The sequence below is a fragment of the Chaetodon auriga genome, chromosome 10 (assembly GCF_051107435.1).
Source record: "Chaetodon auriga isolate fChaAug3 chromosome 10, fChaAug3.hap1, whole genome shotgun sequence".
NCBI lineage: Eukaryota > Metazoa > Chordata > Actinopteri > Chaetodontiformes > Chaetodontidae > Chaetodon > Chaetodon auriga.
In genome coordinates, this window is record NC_135083.1 from 17,885,508 (window position 1) to 17,904,561 (window position 19,054).

At 43.1% G+C, this 19,054-nt stretch overlaps 1 protein-coding gene across 2 annotated transcripts; it reads right to left on the bottom strand.

Annotated features, from left to right (window-relative positions):
• Positions 1–469: 469 nt before the first annotated feature.
• Positions 470–18,777, bottom strand: ampd2b (adenosine monophosphate deaminase 2b). 2 transcript variants are annotated; one of them, XM_076741156.1, is made up of 18 exons: positions 18,400–18,777; positions 8,028–8,152; positions 7,791–7,921; positions 7,602–7,670; positions 7,395–7,497; positions 7,050–7,239; positions 6,506–6,647; positions 6,268–6,357; positions 5,979–6,108; positions 5,684–5,878; positions 5,405–5,536; positions 5,137–5,300; positions 4,402–4,528; positions 4,139–4,302; positions 3,415–3,535; positions 2,994–3,167; positions 2,203–2,313; positions 470–2,077 (listed from the first exon to the last, which is right to left on the bottom strand). In XM_076741156.1, exons 1-18 carry the CDS (start codon positions 18,497–18,499, stop codon positions 1,862–1,864), a joined length of 2,484 nt encoding a protein of 827 aa, XP_076597271.1. In that variant the 5' UTR covers positions 18,500–18,777; the 3' UTR covers positions 470–1,861. The 2 variants fall into 2 exon arrangements, with proteins under 2 accessions (XP_076597271.1, XP_076597272.1); XM_076741157.1 differs by lacking the exon at positions 18,400–18,777 and adding an exon at positions 12,453–12,549.
• Positions 18,778–19,054: the final 277 nt, after the last annotated feature.

The following is a 19,054-nucleotide window of genomic DNA, read 5'->3' on the forward strand; positions in this document are numbered from 1 at the left end:
TTGGGTTTTGAATGAACTTGTCAATTTAGTTTTGATGGTGTGGTGAGCAACATGCAAACAATTTGGATAAAATGGTGAGAATTTGTTTGCGCAGACCTAGTGGAAAAAAAAAAAAAGTTAAATTGGTGCAATTACAGAAATGTCTGGAAATCTTCAGTTATGAAAAGAGTTTTGTGGTTGGACTGAACTCTGTGTTGAACTTCCTGCTCACTATGACCCACATTGGAGAGAAACAGGCTGAAACAATTCCACAATGCACTCTTTGTTTCACTTCTTTTACTCACTCACTCACACAAATGTCCACACAATCCCTAATTAACTGCTGAAACTCAAACAGACCGTATTTGTCTAAATGAATTATGGTTTCTTTTTCTTCTCATTCTTTTTGATCTTTTGTAATCAGTAATTTTCACTTTCCGGAGACATTGAGTGGCTTTCTGAGATGAAGAAACTGCACCAAGTCAAGCACTCCAACGTGAGCAACATTTATTTTTCTTGTAGACACAATGTCATTAAATAATCTTTCACAAACTGCACATGTAATTCTCTGGGAGGAACACGTAGAGCTTTTGAACAACAACGAGTAACCACACAGATAACATCAGGACCCAAACCGAAGGCAGAAGTTTGAAAAGGGTTTGTGAAGCTAGTCGACTTTCAGTTCTCTAAAAATGGGTTTGTTTCATGAATTTGGCACCGGTTGAACTTGTGTAAGGAGTGAAAACTGAGGGAACAGATCATGCATCATTCACTGTACTATGACTCAGAAATGTGTGTCTTTGAGATATCTGTGTGTAAACGACAAATGGCAACAGATCAGAGTTACAGTTCATACTGTCAGAAACAAAGTCACAAAATAAGAATTAGTATAATAAGATTCTACAACTGAGCAGCATTACTGCGCACCAGAAACGGATATTGACGTGCCTCCATGCAACCTTACTGAATCACTGTCACAACTGTAGAAAAAAACCCAGCTAGAATATGACATGGAACAGCTGTGAAACATGTTGTTAAGGTCATTAGCAGGAGCAGGAATATTGAAGATGGAGTTTTTTCTGCCAGTTACACAGCATGAGGTATTTTCCTGTGGATAATTACAGAAGGAAATGTCAACCAAAAAGCCAAAAATCCATGCAGCATTTCTAATTTGACTATGAATATTCAATAAAGGTTTCTGCATCATATGGTAAACAAATGATTGATTAGGTAAGTGGTCAGGGCTGGAGCCAGGATTTTAGAAATACTGAGGTCATCAGTCGTAGCCTGCCCCACCCACCACTCCCCTCAACACCAAAAACTTATTTTATTGTTTTAACCCACAACCCCAAATTGTGAGAAATGATATCAAGAATGTGATCTCAGTGTCCTCAAAGTTAGCTACAGCCCTGTGTGTAGGTAGAGGCTCTATACTTTGAAAATCGTTCCAGATTGTCTTCTTACTTTAATTGGTCACTGTTGGATCCAGTTTCTAAGTTTTATTAATGGGTTGAATCTTGAATGCAGTTTCATTCAATACTTGGAACAGGACAAATAGACTTTATACAGAAACTCTGACAAAATGTAGCCACAAACCATGAAAAAATAATAATTTTAGAATAAATAACTCGAGAGACATTGTGAAATCACCATGACAAATTAAACGAAGAATGACTGGAAGAAACATAAGGAAGGAAACACGTTGGGTACACAGATTGTAGGTCCTCTTTCATACTGCCACAGTAGCGACTCTCATAATCATCTTGTAACAAAGCTTTTCTCTTCTCACAGGTGTGATATGTTGATATGCAAAATCTGTACAAAGTCCTGACGTGAAAACAGGGAATGTCGAGAGAATTTTGTTAGTGTTGTGCCTCATGTTTCACTTCTCTGCCTGCACAGCTCCCATACACAGACTCCCCTCCTCCTCGATGGTCTCCAGCTCATCTGTGCGGATGGCTTGTGTGATTAAATTCAGCTCCTCACACATGGTCTCATACCGGTACGCCACGCGGATGTCAGGAACGTTGGTGCGCCTGATGTCATTACTCTCCTGCCCCTCCTTGATGTAGTTTGGCCCGAGCCAGGAGCTCTTCACCTGAGCCAGAAGAAGAGGGGGAGGAAAATGAAACCATCTGCAGCACAATAGACTGAGGAGGGAGAGGTACAGTTGTGGACAGTAAAACTGGATAATGTGTAATGTGCTATAAAGATAACTGATACCCTATGACAGAATCCGCTCATCAGCACACTGTTTCTGGCCAGCTCACACATGTCACAGGAGCTCAGCTTCCACACCTGAGCAGCAATGCTGTACTCTTCCATCAGGGGTTCCTACACAGAGCAGAAAAACATATCACAGTTAAATATACTTACATACATAAATCTCAAGCAACTAGGCTATAAATTCATAATTTACATGTGTCACTGCAGGTCTGCCAGAACCTTCAGTGATTAACATTTTATGCAACCCTGGTTCCAAAAAAGTTGGGAGGCTTTTTATGCCTTGCAAAAACAACATATTCAATGTTTTACCCCATCAACTATTTTGTAAATATGTGCTTATTGTGAGTTTGATGCAGTAACACGTCTCAAACAAGTTGGCACAAGAGCAACTTAAGACTGGGAAACATTCCACAGGTAAACAGGTTCATTGGTAACAGCTGATAGTATCATGATTGGGTGTGAAAGGGGCATCCTGGAAAGACTCAGTTGTTCACAAGGGAGGTTCACCACTGTGAACACACGATTCTACAGAGGATATTACTACACGGGCTCAGGAACACTTTGTAAAACTGTATTTATACAGTTTGCAAATGATTGCGTTCTGTTTTCACACAGCGTCCCATCGTTTTTGGATCAGAGTTGCACAATGAAAAAATGCAGCATGTGTGTCAGCGTCGTGTGCCTAATTAGAGATATCAAGATGGAGAGCATTATAAATAGCATAATACATTTTACAGGAAATCTAATGTAGGCTGTTAACAAACATTTGACTGGCTGTGGACACTGACCTTGGTGAAATGAAACTGCAGAGGGTCGTCTGTGGACAGAGAGACCATGAGGCCTCTGGAGAGGTACTCTGGCAGAGGGTTACGATGGTAGCTGAGGAACAGGCTGTTATTGCTGAGAGGGGACATGGCGATGCCTATCTGGGCCAAGTAGTACAGATACTGCAGCACAGGAGCCTGGAGGAACACAGGGCATAATGCTGTATCAATGCAGAAGGAGTGTTTATACTGCATCCCTGATTTTCCATGTGCATTTAAGGTACTGTTTCTTAAGTATGACTCAGCAGAACTAACCTAAGTAGGATAATCTAGATGAGCTGACCTCGTGCCCAGTCTTTTTTATCCAATTCATTATTTCCTCACAAACTGATCACCTGCTTCATTTTACACACAGAGGAGAGGTTTTCTGATATTGATGTCACACCTTCCTGAGCAGCAGCCCGTGGGAGATGTTCTCCGACAGCATGAAACCAGACACCAGGTGATGGATCGGCCCAGCCTCCCCACAATGAGGACGGAGGACAAGGGTGTGAAACCCCTGCTGCCTGGAAAGAAGAAGACGCGGATATCAGGAAGGTGACTCAATTTCAGCTTTGGAGTTGGGAATTTAAAACTTTTATGTAAAGGTTCAGAAGGAAAAATGTGAAGTCAGCTCAAAACTGGATAAATAGTGTTTACTGTGACTTTAAGATTAATTGATTAAGAAAATACATGTGGTGGTTAAGAAGAACTCTGGTTATTGTGTGCTGTGGAGAGGTGGCAGAGGCTGGGCGTGGTTCTCCGGGTGGCTGGGAGCTGGCTCAAACACAGCTGGGACTCATCATAATCAGCACAGTATAAAGACTGGACTGCTGAAGACAGATTGTTTCCACTACTCTGTGGTATTGTCGCGGTTACCAGCGTTACTATCGTTCTTCTCGGTCTTTTTCCTTTGTTTGGATCAGTGAGTTCACCAGCACTGATCTCCAGCCCCCTCAGTGTGGCCAAAAATACCTTTTCTATATATCCTTTTTTTTCCCCATTACTCACAGCCAAAGAACACCAACTACATGACTGTTAGCTACTAGCTAAAACATATAATCAGGGACTGTTGGCATTAACAAAAAGCAGATAATTGCAGCCACTTAAACTGAGGTGTAGTCACGCACCTGCGCAGGTGATTCAGCACAGTCATGTTTGCATACATATAGTAGAGGTAGTAGGAATAGGGCGGGTTGTCCTCCTCTGTCCAGTTGACAGGCAGTGGACTGTCCAGGTTGAAGATATGTTGCTCTGGTTTTGACTCATCATCCACACTGTCAAAACCCACCACCTGTGAGAGGGACCAACAAGAGATAAATGAAACCCTCTGAGGTCTGGCTACATGTGAATAACAATACAAATTCATGGTTCCACAGAAAAGACTTAGTACATGCTGAAGGAAGAGGTGCAGCTCTGGGTGGCTGCCGGGGTTGACTGTAACCTCGAACAGAGGCATGAAGATATTCTCCAGCATCTCTTGAAAGTTACACAGCTGCTTCTTTGTGTGGTAGACATCACTTTGAGAGAGAAATACAAGAAGTCAGCGATATTACGGCAGTGTTACCTTTGCAGTGCTCAGTGTACGCATGCGTGTTGCAGATAGCAATGGATGTGTGTTCGTAAACCTCCGTAAGTGCTACTCAATGGTGAGAGTAGTCACATCTGTTGGAGAGGAAAGCCATGCATTCAAAATTGTACTCAAAAGGACCAGTGTATTTGATTTAGTGGCATCTAGCGATGAGATTGCAGATTGCAAGCAGGTGAATACTCCTGGCCTCACCCTCCCCTAGTACAAATGTTACAGACCCACTAATTCCTATCCAAGCCTGTTACAGACGGTTACGTTTAATGTTGAGTTAACATGCAGCATTTTGATGTTGTAGCTGGAGGAGGTAGAGCTCATTTTAGTTGCTTTATATTCTGTTGGGTAATTTAATCCATAGAATGACTCATATTCTATAATTGGATCATATGTTTTGTATGTAAAATTGAAATGTGTAAGGTAACTAGTAAGTAGAAGAATAAAGTACCATCAAGTTGAAATACCCAAGAACTTCAATACTGCTTTCAAGTACAATAATTGAGTAAATGTAGTATCACGCTCCCCACCAGCAGGGTTACTCACAAGAGTCGAGGCACTTGCACAAGCCAGCGAACATTATTGGAGTAGACCCGATGTTTGACGGCCCACATGGCCAGCTTGTCCCACTCATCTCTGGAGCGCCCGTAGATGGACAGCCTGAGCTCCACGTTCTGGTATTTGCTCTCCTCCAGGTCAGACATCACCTCCTGAGAAGAAGTGACACAGACAGTCAGCAGAGGGCGTCAGTGCCTCATACAGTCATTCTGGAGGCATCAGCGGGAATGGCTGTGTTAAAGGTGCAAGAGAGCACCTTAATTATGTGCCCAAAGTATTTCCCCTCAATGTGGTTGTCTGTTTTGATGAAGATCTCTCTCAGGATGGACTCGCCAATTGGATTGTATTTGGCGTTGAACTTGTCAAAGCGGTGAAAAGTGTTGCGGTCCTGCAAAAAGAGTTGAAACACTGTCACTGTGGCTCAGACAATCTCTCATTAACTGATGCTCTTGTCTGGTTGAATCGCTATTTGCCATTTCAGTACTGTGGAGCATTTTTAACGTGACAAGTGCTCGCTATCTCGCCTGTGACTCACTGCGTGCATGTCCAGGGTGTCCACACTCAGGTCAAAGGCTGTCAGGTTCATGCTTTCAAACACCTCCATGAGCGTCTGACCTTTCCCTCTTTCCACATGCACAATCTCTTTAGGATACTTCTTCATGGCCCTTTTGATAAAACGCAGAAGGTGCTTCTGGTTCATGCAGGACGAAGCGTGAATGTGCGTGTCGACCTGCAAAACAGTCCAGATGAAGAATTACATATTGGAGTCTGGCTGTGGATTACAACAGGTACTTCTGATTAGGCTCAGTAGGAACATCTCTCAAGTTCACCTTACGGATATTGTAGAAGTCTCGATGTGGGACTTGCTTCTGCGCGGCCAGCTCTTTCATCTCATTCAGCAGGATGTGCATCTGGAACTTGGAGCTAAGGTACTGCAGACGACGGTAGCAGAAGGACTTTCTGTGGCAAAGGGCAACAAAAATAAGTGATGGCTACTTTTTGAGATATTCTTTTTGGATTGTTCAAAAGGAAAGAGATGAGAAAATGTGGTATGCTATTTGAAACTATAGGTAAATCTAAAATGCATGATATACACACTATTCTGTATTGGAAACTTACACTGGTCCGTTGATAATGAGGGCCATCATGACGTTCATGTCAGCAATGTACTCCTGCAGGTCTGGATACGGCAGGTCCAGCTCTGTGCTCCTGTTGGCAACATTAGCAGGAAGTTAGGAGGAGTTACGCAGGAAACTGGCAACAAAATGTGTGAACTGAGCCTGAAGACAGACAAACATCCTGCCACACTGAAGACTGCAAGAGAAAGCGTGCGAGTGATTCATCATACACATCTCACTTTTCCATAATGTTCCTCGTTGTGTACACATGCATGACACCATCCACCATCTTGCAGCCATAACCCATGTCAGGGGGCATGCTGGCAGGGTCCTGGTTGTCATAGGGGTGCGTTTCAGACACAGGTGGGTGCACTGTGGCATCTGAGAGGAGACAGAACGTCGCACCGTGTCACGGCTTTGAATGAAGTGGGAATATACATGCAGCTAACGTGATTTGAACAGCCTGGACGTTGTGACAGCCGGTTCAGGGGTGTGTGGCAGATGGATTGTGAAATCTGTGGGTGTGCCCGTTTATATCTTAATGTGACAGTACCACACATGACACTGGACATGACTTACATTCCCATATGAACTTAGAATTACTAATTCTTTTTGAGTATGCTGAGGTATAATAGAGTAATCAGGAATAGAGCAGCAAATTGTATTTATTATTAGTTAATATGTTGATTATTATTTGGATTTATTGATTGCATTGCTGTTTCTCTAGTCCGTTCTGTTAAACTATCTGAATTGAGATAGTAAAGTGTGTTCACGTGTATGTACCTGCAGTGGCTGTGGTCTCTGGGATCTCCTCCTCATAGATATCTAAGTCCAGAGGTCTCTCACTCAGCTCCTGCAGGTAACGAGCGGTGGTCCTGCAGAAGCTTTGCAGCGACAGGCCCATATACTTCTGTCTGATGAACAGAGCCTTCACTACACATTTGGCAGCATCCAACAGATCTGTGAAGGGAACCTTGATGGAAGAACAATAGAGTGCAAAAGAATAATGATGGAAGCAAAGAAAAAAAGGTTTTTTAATTGTGAGAAAGCACACAAAACAAAGCACTTTCACTATGAAATACTCTTTTCTAATCCCCCCCCTCCATTGCTGCAGTGACTCGGACTTACCCCACATTTTTCCTCTCCAGAAATAGTGACTCTCTGGTATTCTCTCTCTGGAACCAGTTCTCTCTCCTGTAGCACAGGAGCTTGGCTCTGCTCCTTCATGTATCTAATCATAGACTGACAATTATTTTCCATTCTGGAAGTTTAAGATACATGTACATTCAATGGACAATGATATCGCTGTTGTCCATAGCCGGGAGAAACACTCACTCCAGATCTGTGGCACTGTCAGTCTTCATGAACTCCTGTTTGGCCCGCAGGAGGATGTCGGGTTCAAACCTGAGCACAGAGAGGCTGAGCTCACTTTGGGATCATCACTGCGAGCTTCAAGATCACCAGAACACAGTCTGACTGTAATTGTATATCAGCTAACAACCTCCTTCCTTCCTCGTCACTTACTTGACATCCTGGCTGATCTGTCGCTCGAGGCGATGACGTCTCTCCTCCAGCTGTTCGATGGGGCTGTCCTCTGGAAATTCATAAGGAGCGCTGCGCATCTCACTCTCTGCCAGAGTGCGGGAGAACAGCTCCTTCACACAAACATACAAGCAGCATTATAACAGTCCACACATCCAGCCACCAGTTTAATACACACTGTATGAGGTAAATGACTGAGCACAGTTACTGAGTACCAACCTCAGCAATCTCCTTGTACTTCCCATCCATGGATGTGCGCAGGTCAATGGACTGTTTCAAGGCCACGGGGATGCCAGGCAAGGAATGCTGGGAAGTGAGGAGGTGGCGGGCACCACGAAGATCAACTAGAGATAAAGAGGGAGAGAGAGAAGGAAAGAAGAGGAGAGTGAGAAAACTGTGCATCTGTGGAAATACTGAAAAAAGGCTTATTTTGAAGCTATTTTGGGCCTCAGTATCTTCTAATGATGGGAGTCATACAAGTAAGACACACAAAGCATCTAATTTCAGTTTTCAAGGATGATGAATCAGTTTAGCTTGCAGCAGCTGCATCCTATTAACTGTCAATGAGCTTATCAACACTGATAAAACCAAAAAGCTTCTCATTTTACCCAGCATGGAAAAAGAGGCCTAGACACAAATCTGAATCAGCTAATCTGGCTAAATGTCCTCGGTGAGAGTCTCCTTCCTTTCCCATTCTTCATTTCCTTCAGCATGTATTCACAGCGACCAAAACTGTCTGCAGAAGCTTGCCGTTCCTCTGTCAGCAGGCCTTCACACAACAGTGGAGGTCTGAGCTCAGCGGCTGTTTGTGCCTCACGACACAATGGACCATTCAGGTGGAGAGCCCATCAGCACATACACCGGCGAATACCCTCCATTGTTGCCACCGAACAAGACTCAAGTTTTACACAAACCCAGTTGTCATGGAAAGCCGAAGGGAAAACGAAGGGGGATGGTTATTGAAAAAAGACTTGGGACAAGGGCGGGTGTGAGTGGATGCAGTGATGAGGAAAACAGAGAGGTTAAGCATTCGTCTGTGAGAAACAGAGACAGCGAGGAGAGACCATGTCTTCACCGCTGTGTATCCTCCCCCCCACGGCGTATATTTAGTAGTCTGTCTGCAATGATATTAATCTTGCCCTCGAAACTACGCACCTGCCACTGAAATATTCATCATCCTGCTAAATATTTCATCCCCTGTGTGCTAGAGTGTCAGTGGTCCTGTTGCCTGTCAGTATTTATATACCATACACACATGAGGAAGGTCAAAGAGGACATGCCTGCACTCTGTGTTGTCTTTGCACTATTGTACCCATCTAAATTAAGTCTGACTTATTTAACACAGCGTGTCTGACTCTGGGCGCTCTGTGGGGACAGTAAAGGAGACCAGCGAGGGCAATTAACTGGGCTGATTAGGACTCGACAAAAAGCTTCATTAATGGCATGAAAACACTTGGTGAGGCAGACAGGACTGTAGTTATAAAGAGAAAAGAAGTGATGGTGTAAACACTGTCCAGGCCACAACTCACCACGTGTTTACCACCTTCTGCTTAACACCGTCCAATCGACGCATCCCACTCAACATGCTGAACAAGTTTGCCTGCACCACACGACATACTAGAGCGAACACTGAGGGAAACACAAACTTCCTCAGTGCATAAATATTCAATTGGGCTCATGTTTTGACCTTTTAAAAGGCTGAATAGACGAGCTTTGAGTCTGAGTAAGTTAAAATCAAACAAATGACACCGAAACAATAATGGAATTTAATGTGCAAAGATGATTGCTTCTACGCTGAAGTGATTTTCAGGCTCAACTGTCAGGATTTGCTGACATTCCTGTCAAATATGTTTCCTGTATCATATTATTGCAATTTTAATATTTGACGTTTTCTATTGCTGGCGAGACAAAGCAAGACATTTTAAGACTACATACATACTGACAAATAATCAGCAGACTAAACGTTAAAGAAATTAGCCCTGCTAAAAATTTTAATGCGAACGAATAAATGTTGTGTCATCTGCAAACATTGTGGACAAACCTCGACTGGACACATTGGTTAAATCATACATGCAATTAAGAAATAATACAGTTGTTGGTAACTTTCCTCTATCCAAAGCAAGCTTGAATCAATAAAAATTAATATGCTGCTTTGCCAAACAAAGTCCTGCCACAGATAGATGCTCCTCTGCTGATAGGAAGGAGCACATCTATGTAATGTGGTTGCCAGCTAAGATGTCATCTCTGCTGTCGGTTTGGGGCATATCAATTTGTCGTGATAGCAGTGAATGCTGGCGTGGAGGACAGGAGGCAACCAGCGGCAAAGACATCCATGCTGGGCCACAGCAAAGCCGAGCCTAGCCAAGCCTGCCGGGCCCGGAGCTAATCCCCTAATGGCTGCTATATTTGGATCAGTAGCATCTATGGTTACATAACAACTCATCTCCCCTCAGTTGGAGAGCAAACCACTCAGAAATTAAAGTCAGCCATGTTTCGCTTCAACATGCTCTACATAATCTGGTTGGTTGAAGCTTTTATTGATCTAACAGGTGCAGGAGGGAAGCAGCGTGAGGGCTTAATGCAACATGAGTGACACAGATTCTCCACACGCTACCAGGTGTCTCACAGAAAAACAATCAAAGACAATACAACACCACCATCATTCCACCGAGCCTCAGAACGAGGTCAAATACTATCATCTTGCCAAGGGACTTCCACTTCATGCATATTTCAGCAGCAATACAGAGTCCTAACTCGGCGGGGGATGAGATCACGAGTGGAAAATCATCTGAAGTGTACAGGCCAGAGTGCAGCGAGAGGTCAGGGGGTCAAAAGACTTCCTGTTGAACTTCATGTACAGTGCTGCTTATTTGTTTTCTCGCCTTTGTTAGAAAACCAATCATAACTTCTTGGAGACAGCCAGGAATCTCCGTCTGAATGGAGTACAATTTTAGTACAAATATACACACGGTTCTGAATGACTAGACTTAAATATCAAGAGACTTTTATCCCCTCCGCTCTCCTCTCTCTGTTTTCAACCATCAGGCAGGCCATGCATCATCAGCCTCTGTCTACCTGCTTCCATTGACTATGCTGATTTGGTATTCATGCCACAAGAAATGCCAGTGACTCACAGCCTCTGTGGCAAATGTCTCACATAGTTACTCACAGCTCACATGTGTCAGTGCTGCTGAGAAAGGAGGAATACCAGGGAATGACTAATGTAAACAATGCAGTGCTGGAGGTCTTGAGTAAGATTGGGTATCCTTTGAAATGTTTCGGTAGTAGTGCTGATACACCATACTGTCAGTCCAGACACCAACAATTTTTTCAATACATTACGTTGAGGAATAAAATGTTTTTCTGTAAAACCCCTATTTTAATTTAACAGAAAAGACAAAGGTCTCAAATGTTTCACATTGTCTAAACACAAGCAGCTTTTCTATGTAGAACTATATAGAAATCTTACCAGACGTTTGAAGCCAGCTGTCAATATTTGAGAGTTTTCCATATTTTCTACAAAGAAAACTATCAAAGTTCAGTGTGTAGCCCTAGTCTCTAGTAATAGAATATTTTCATCAAAGCAGTTTGACTTACACAACTAGCTCGTCTATAAAATTCTGTACACAAAATCAGATCAGACATAACTGAACCAGTGTTGCACAATGAAATACAGAAGACACACAGTTCAGCGAAACAACAATTAAATCTGGCTGCTCACTATCACACAGCGAGTCTCGTGGGAGAATGCAGCAGGATCTAATGACACTGCTCCTCTTACAGATGCCTTCTCCTCCAGCTTCTCTCACTGGCTCTGCATCAAACAGCTGATGCCTCTCAAGATGTGCAATCAAAGTCTTTCTATGGCCAGAGCTGGTTTAGTTTCTGCAGCTGCATTAACTGTCTGCATGTTGGTGTGCTAGTAGAAACCTAGCTCTGTCCTGTGTTTCTTTTACTGCTGTAAGCCTTCTCACTTGAACCACAAAGAAATGCTAAAAATATCAAGGCAGGATGCCCACTAGCCTTGAAAACAACCCTTTCGACCAAGTTGTAGGTGTAGTCAGCACAATTTATTGATCTGCTCTGCTTCTTTGTGCACAGTTGCACCTTCATACCTTCCCCAAAAGACATGCGAAAGCTAGTTTGTGGGACAATCAATCAACACACGTTCTCCTTAGACAGCAGTGCTCAGGGCTATTACACAAAGCCATCAAGGGACAGACAGAGGAGAGTGGCAGTGAGTGTGAAAGAGGGAAAGAAAAGGGGGATGGGGGGTTAGAGGGGAAGAGAGGAGAGCATTATTTGTGCTTTTGCACAGGATGAGGGTAGTGGAGCGTCCTCAGAGCCTGCGTTAACCAGCAGCTAGCAGAGGGGAGAGACAGACAGACAGAGAAGGAGAGAGACAGGCTGTCCTGGCTGGGAGATGGAGCATGCCAAACAGCAAATGGCCCAGGATGGCGTCTGCTGTCCTTTCAAGATGGGTTAAACATGATGGGAGCGAGGGATGGAGAGAAACAAGAAAAGTAACGCTTCAAACACTCAGTCTAATGTCAAAACTGGCAAACACACACAAACACATACACACGTAAGCACACTCAAAGAGTCATCTCCTCTGTTTCCTTAATCTGTCCCTGTCATACATACAAAGAGCTGGTCCAGCAGATCCATGAACTCCCCCCTCATATCCCAGTGTGTGACCCCCCTCTGCTCTGGGTGCCTCCTGGTTCAGGCCAGCTGTCGCTGCACTAGCTGCCTCTGGAGCTGATCCTCCTCATTTAAATGCCTCTGACATCTATCTGGGACGTACCACAGGAGGGAGAGGAGGCGGGGGGGAGACAGTGTACATCACCGGCGGATGTGGGTTCTCCTGCTGTGAGTTTCTCTCTCAGCACCCCCCCTCTTGTCTGCTTTGTCCTCCGCGCCGTGTTTTGAGGAGACCATGTGTTCGGGATGTTTGTGTCATCTGCGTAGAATAAAATGGAGCTGCCTCGGCGGTGAGGCTTGAGAAGTCATGGTCTGTTTTTGCCAGCTGAACAGCAGCAGTCTGAGGGAGACAAGTGTCTGATAAATAAGACCTCGCCTCTATCTCCTCTCACATGAATGAAATTAAAGGGCCAGCACGTTGTCCCCATTATGGTTGCAGCTTTCTGGATTATGCTTTCCCATGCTGTAAACACAGACCTGTGTGTATGCTAAGAATGATGAAATAACACATGAATGATTCAGTGTTCTGATGCAGTTTCACACAGAACAATTGAATTTCCCTGCATATCATATCTCTCTCCTTATTGTACTATTGCACTGAATGTAAATTTGCTCTGGATAACAGCTGCAGGCTCAAATAGCAAAACAATGGAATGAAAAATGTGAATATTCTGGACTGGACTGCAGTTTGCTCCGGCTTTGTGTCCGAATACCTTCCACGAATATAACTCCTAGTAGCATCTGAATAAAAATGATGAGACATTTCTTCAACCTGTCCTTTGATTAAGTCAAGAAAATGTTGAAAGAAATGAAACATGACAGTTTTGTGTGGGTAACTGAGCTTTTCAGAAAGTGTTACAAGCCTTGTAGATGAATCTGTGTTGATTGAATCTGTTGTGAGCTAAGACTTAATGCCATTAATTTGCAACCAGTGAGTAAAAGAGGCCTTTTAAGCTCAATCAATCAGCAGTTTGTATCGAGTGTTTGTGCTGACTATCTTATCTTCTCTTGCTCAATAGCTCAATAGCAAATACTGTCTAGAGTTCAACTCAAGTTGTCAAAGTTGAATAAGAAATCTTCACCCTTCTTTTGAACCCACAATTTTATTGAAGCATTTGTGCTCTTTTCTTACACTTTTATATGACAAGATGAGCAAAGTAGATTTTTGCTATAGAATATAACTAAGAAGATAACTATGAGTTTTAAATGTGTTTTTGGATAACAGTGGTGCTCATTAGGATTTGGTTTCCCAGGCGATGCTTGATCAGTTCATTGTTGGTTTTGGTCTTCTCATGGAATTTTTTGACAGTAATAAAAATATACAGTATCATCACACTTATACTTTTGAACAACCATTTCTGAAGCGGTTTTCATCATCTGATTAAATAATGTGCATTGCCCTCATACAGAAACACGTGCATCCACTCTGAATGTCCATACCACTCCAGAAAAATATGCATACAGCTGCAAATTTATTTCTATTCATGGAAATACAGAGTCAACATAAACCGATGGTTAAAAACATCCTGACTGTCAAAAAATTGCACAAAAATTGTCCTCTGTTCAAGCTTTTGGAGAGAGCTGCTTCAAACTGGAGCAATCCAGTTTGAAAAGCGCAGCTGACAAACTGGAGTCCAGTGCAACCCGACTGCAAACAAATTACCACTCAGCCTCCTGGGGTTAAAATATTGTGTGTTTTTTCGAGGCACTCACAGCCAAAATTGCTCTCAGGAGGACTACTCAAATTGTTGTGGCCCCAAGAGGAGCTAAACAAACAAGGCTGCTGTTGCCTCATCAGCGTAGCTGCGTTTGTTCAGACCAGGCTCCCTCTGATGGCCGGATGCTGCATCACACACACATCAGTCCAAGCTCAACATGGTGTGAAGCATTCAGCCAAAGAACAAATGAAAATCTGCAGACTGGCAAAGCATCTACCCTGCCTAAATTAATTCAAAGAACAAAATCAGCGATGGAAGAAGTACACAGAATACAGTGAGTAAAAGTACTCACTGTGCTGAATGGTCCCATTCAGAGGATACATTGTAATATACAGCATATAAGTTAACTTGGAACATGGTTAACTTGTGGCTTGCCGAGATGGATTTTCAAACCTTTTAACTATTTTTAATTTTAACTACTTCATATGTTATTGGGCATATTATTTTGTATATCTTATAACATTCTGGTTAATTGAATGTCAATTAACTACACGCTATAGAGCGAATGTATCTGCAAAGTAACTTGTAACTATATCTGTTTGATAAATCTAGTGCAACAAAAAGTACAATATCTCCCTCTGAAATGTAGTGGAGTAGACCTTCAAAGCAACATGAAATGGAAATGCTTCATTCATTTAAGATTTGATCTTTAGCAGCAGGCACTCTACCTTTCAAACACGACTCTGGCTCTCCACAGGTCGATGTGTTGCAAACAACAGCTGGCATTGAGTATCTCTGTATCTACTGTAGCACCCCACCATTAAGTATGAGCAACAATACAACAAAGAGGTGGTTCCACCCACAGGGCACAAGTCCACAAGGCCTCTAACAGACCAGATGCTGGTTCATATGAGTCGCAGAGACACAGACAATTAATCCACAGTACATAGTGTAGATGCACATGAGCAGTGAGTCACTGAAGGTTATCAGATGAAGGTGTGTTGGGGTGGGAGTCCCAGACCTCTCAGGTCAATCATTAATTACATTTTCAGCTATTACTTGTATAGATTGCATCACTGTGGGGAGTGACAGGGCTTAACTGTTAACCTGCAGGGTCTCTCTCTCCTGTAATTACTGTATTTCTTCATGACACAGACCCTGAGGTGTGGGCATGTAACGATGACAGGGTGTGACACAACCAAAGGACGTGTGCACACAATGTGGGCGAAGTTCAGAATGTTCAAAGGTCCATCATCAGCCTACTGTACGTTATCAATGATCATTTTAAATATTGGTCTGATTGGAGAAAATCATAATTATTTCATGTTGATGCAGTGATCTAACAGATGATACTTTAACATTAACATCAGCATTTCTGCTGCATAGCGAGTACTTGTAACTTTTGATACTAGTACTTGTAAAAATTGACATTTCAAATTCAAGACTTTGACTTGTAATGGAGTATTTTTCCATATTTACTGAAGTAAAGGATCAGAATATTCCACCACTGCTGTCCTGGATATGGGAGAAGCCATATTTTACAAACATCAAGTATGAGGGAGACAACACACATTTTAAATATTTATATTTTACTCTCAACTACACATTTATCATTATTTTAAATTCTCTTGTGAGTAGTTATTACTCACTATCTTTATGTGTTTTTTTTATATCTGTAATGTTGCGTTTGAAGAGTTGTAAAGCTTACAATTATTATCATTGTATTTTTTAGAGAGCATGTGTTTTTGTTATGTTATATACTATTATAATAACTGTTTAGGTCACTGCCACAGTGCGAAGCTTTCATCAGTAAGTAAGCAAACGGCTACTGCTACACCTCTCATATGATTTAAATGGTTCAACAAGTGCAAGACAGCATGAGGCACAAAATAGGCTAACTGGTGAGTGGGTGGTGCTCTAATCTCAGAACTACTTTTTTCACAGCCAGAGAAGTGATTCACCCACTGCCGCTCCTGCCGAGTTCACTCTACAAACCCTGCAATGATGTGCTAAACATGAACAATGCTACGCCTCAGCTCTTCACACTATAACTGCACAAGAGAGCAAAAGGCTGACTGACAGGCATGGTGCAGTATATTATGTGCATATAGGAGGTCTATAGCCTTTAAAGAAAGTCAAGGTGTATGTGATTAAAACTCATTTGGTGCTGATGCAGCTGTCCACATCTATTCCGCTCTGCTGCGTCCATCGATCAGCAGAGAGCTCATTAGGCTGGATCGAAAGTTCAGGATTCTTATTCAAACAATCTAATAAGCTAAAGCTCCTCTAGCATGCAAAGTGCCGGTTTAGACTCTTAATTGTGAGGCAGAAGAGTGACATCAAAATGCCACATGATACATAATTTCCTGTCAAATGATCATGTATCTGCAGACTGTTTCCGCTACTTAGACAGACTTAACTGTGCAGTCTATCCTAAACTAGATTAGTGGCCTTCTGGGGGAAAAAATAAAATATAAAACAAAAAAACAAAAGAAGATGAGTCACCTAAATGTCATCTTTGCTTACTCAGATGGTTCCCTGGATGCTTTAACAGCATAATGTGAATGCTGTCTTCATGTGCTTCTGCAGAGACTCTAAATCAAAGCCCAGAGGCCTCAGAGCAGAACACAGCTGCACAGTCCGCCTTTCCTCTACATGGAAAAAGCAGAAATCTGTCTCTGTTGACTATACAGGCCAAGACTGCTCCTCATCGTCCCAGCAACTAATTATTCCTCCCAGTCTGAGACTCAAGACCAATTTTTATAAGCGCTTCAAGGCTGTAAATGAGGGTAATCACAGAGAACATCCCAGTTGGAGGGGGGGGGGGGGGCTGGTGAATCATTCAGACCTCCAGCTGCTGTCTTTATTGTCAGGGTAACAAATCAATCTCTGACTGTCTTGAGAGTCACTGTAACGTCACAGTATGTCACTGTCAGCCGTGCGTGTCCTCAGTGGAAGCACGACCTGAGCGCAGGAGACTTTTGAAGATACAGTATATTTTTAAGGCAACCTTTCTACGTATTATGTAATTCAAATGTTTAAAAAAAATCTGCCAATAGAGGGAGATTATATCACCGGCCTCCAATACAAAAGAACTTCAAGATATCGAGAATTATGTGTCATTTTCTGCCTCACTCCATCTTCTTTCAGGATGTTAATATTCACAATTGGATATTTTTTCAGGCTTAATTAAAGATAATCATCTTCCAGACTGAATATGACACCACATGAAACAGATATTTCCTCATTTCTAATCAACGACATAGCGTGAAGACGCTGACACTTCTGCATAAGAATATCACAACGTGTGTGATATTAACATGAACTGAAAGAACGTGTTTCACATTTCAGAGAAAATGTGTTCAGATTGACACTGAAAGAACAGGGAGGGAGGGGTAGTGTTTGGTCATATGGTCATTCTACACTCTTTGTAGTTTGGATGAAAGGCTGATCAGTGTGTGCATCAGAGTGGAGGCTAATCCTCTCATTCAGCGGGGGATCAAGTCCTGAGGTACCAAACCTACACACTCTCTCCAGGCCACATGCTGCCATCGGGCTAAATGAAAAACACTGCCATGATGTTTATGTAAGCAACACATCGATGCCCTCAAGGGAAAAGGATAAGAGCGGCATACTTTCAGGTTAAGCTTGCATTTTTTTTTTTACATATGCAACATGTTTTGAAACAGTGTCAAAAGCCAAAGGGTCAGGAGCATGAAAATGGACAAAATATCAGATTTTACCTGACAGCAACAAGATATGCAACATTTCAGCAATGTTAAAACTGATCCTGAGCCTGCTGCAAATTAACATCGAGGATCCGACTGATGTGTGCATGCATGTTGTGTCATTTTATGTAAAAGAGTAAGCCTGAAAAGAAGGGATAAAAGGGAAAGCTAGATCACAGCACGCTGACATGAAACTGCAGGGTATGAATGCAGAAATCCTCCACAAGCAGAGCATCCTCAGCCACACTTCTTTAATCAACAGGTTTGCTTTTTCCCAAACTAGTTGCAGACGAAAACTATTGCATCGTGTGTCTTCTTGTGGCACTGACACTCAACAATAACCGGCTATATAAGTGTTCAAAAAGTCAGAATTCATCTACCAGTGCACAGTCCACAGCCACAGAACCTCAGGTTGAGCTCATGTGAGAGTCCTCCTTCTGTTACAGAACCAACACACTCAAAGCATCCTCCGCTCTCCATCCTCAGGCTCCCTCCACTCACCTGTGCTGGCTGTGTACTGCAGGCTGCCACGCTTCCTGAAGGGGGAGAGGGGCTTGCTTTTAGCCCCGGCTGCTGTCCCGGGGGGCAGGTTAGAGGACATGTTCCCAGGCTGTGCGGTTCAGCTCGGCGAGGAGAGCTGAGTGAGTCAGTGCTGCGGAGGACAGAGCGTCGGAGAGCCGCAGAGAGAGGAGGAAGAAGAGGAGAAGGACGAGGAGAGGAGAGATGGAGCACAGATGCCTGGAGCTTGAGGGGGTTTGGTTGCAGTCAACCCAAGTGTGCGTGTATGTGTGTGCGTGTGTGTTCTACGTGCCGGTGAGCAGGGATTTCCAGACTGGTTGGTCATGCGTGGGGCTGCAGAGCATCCCTCTGCAGCGAAACAGGTCCCGCCCCCACCGAAACCCTCTTGCGCCTGAGCTGCAGCAGTGATGGAGACTCACACGTACAGAGCACACACACACACACACACACACACACACACACACACACACACACACACACAGGGTAAAAAAAAAAGAAAAAGAAAAAAACACACAGCGCGCAGTTCTGCTGTTGCCATGACAACCACAAATCTATGAGTGAGCAAACCAATGGGGAGAAAAGTTGTGTTTACAGTAATTTATACAGTAAAATTAAATGAAACAAACAGGAGTGAGGA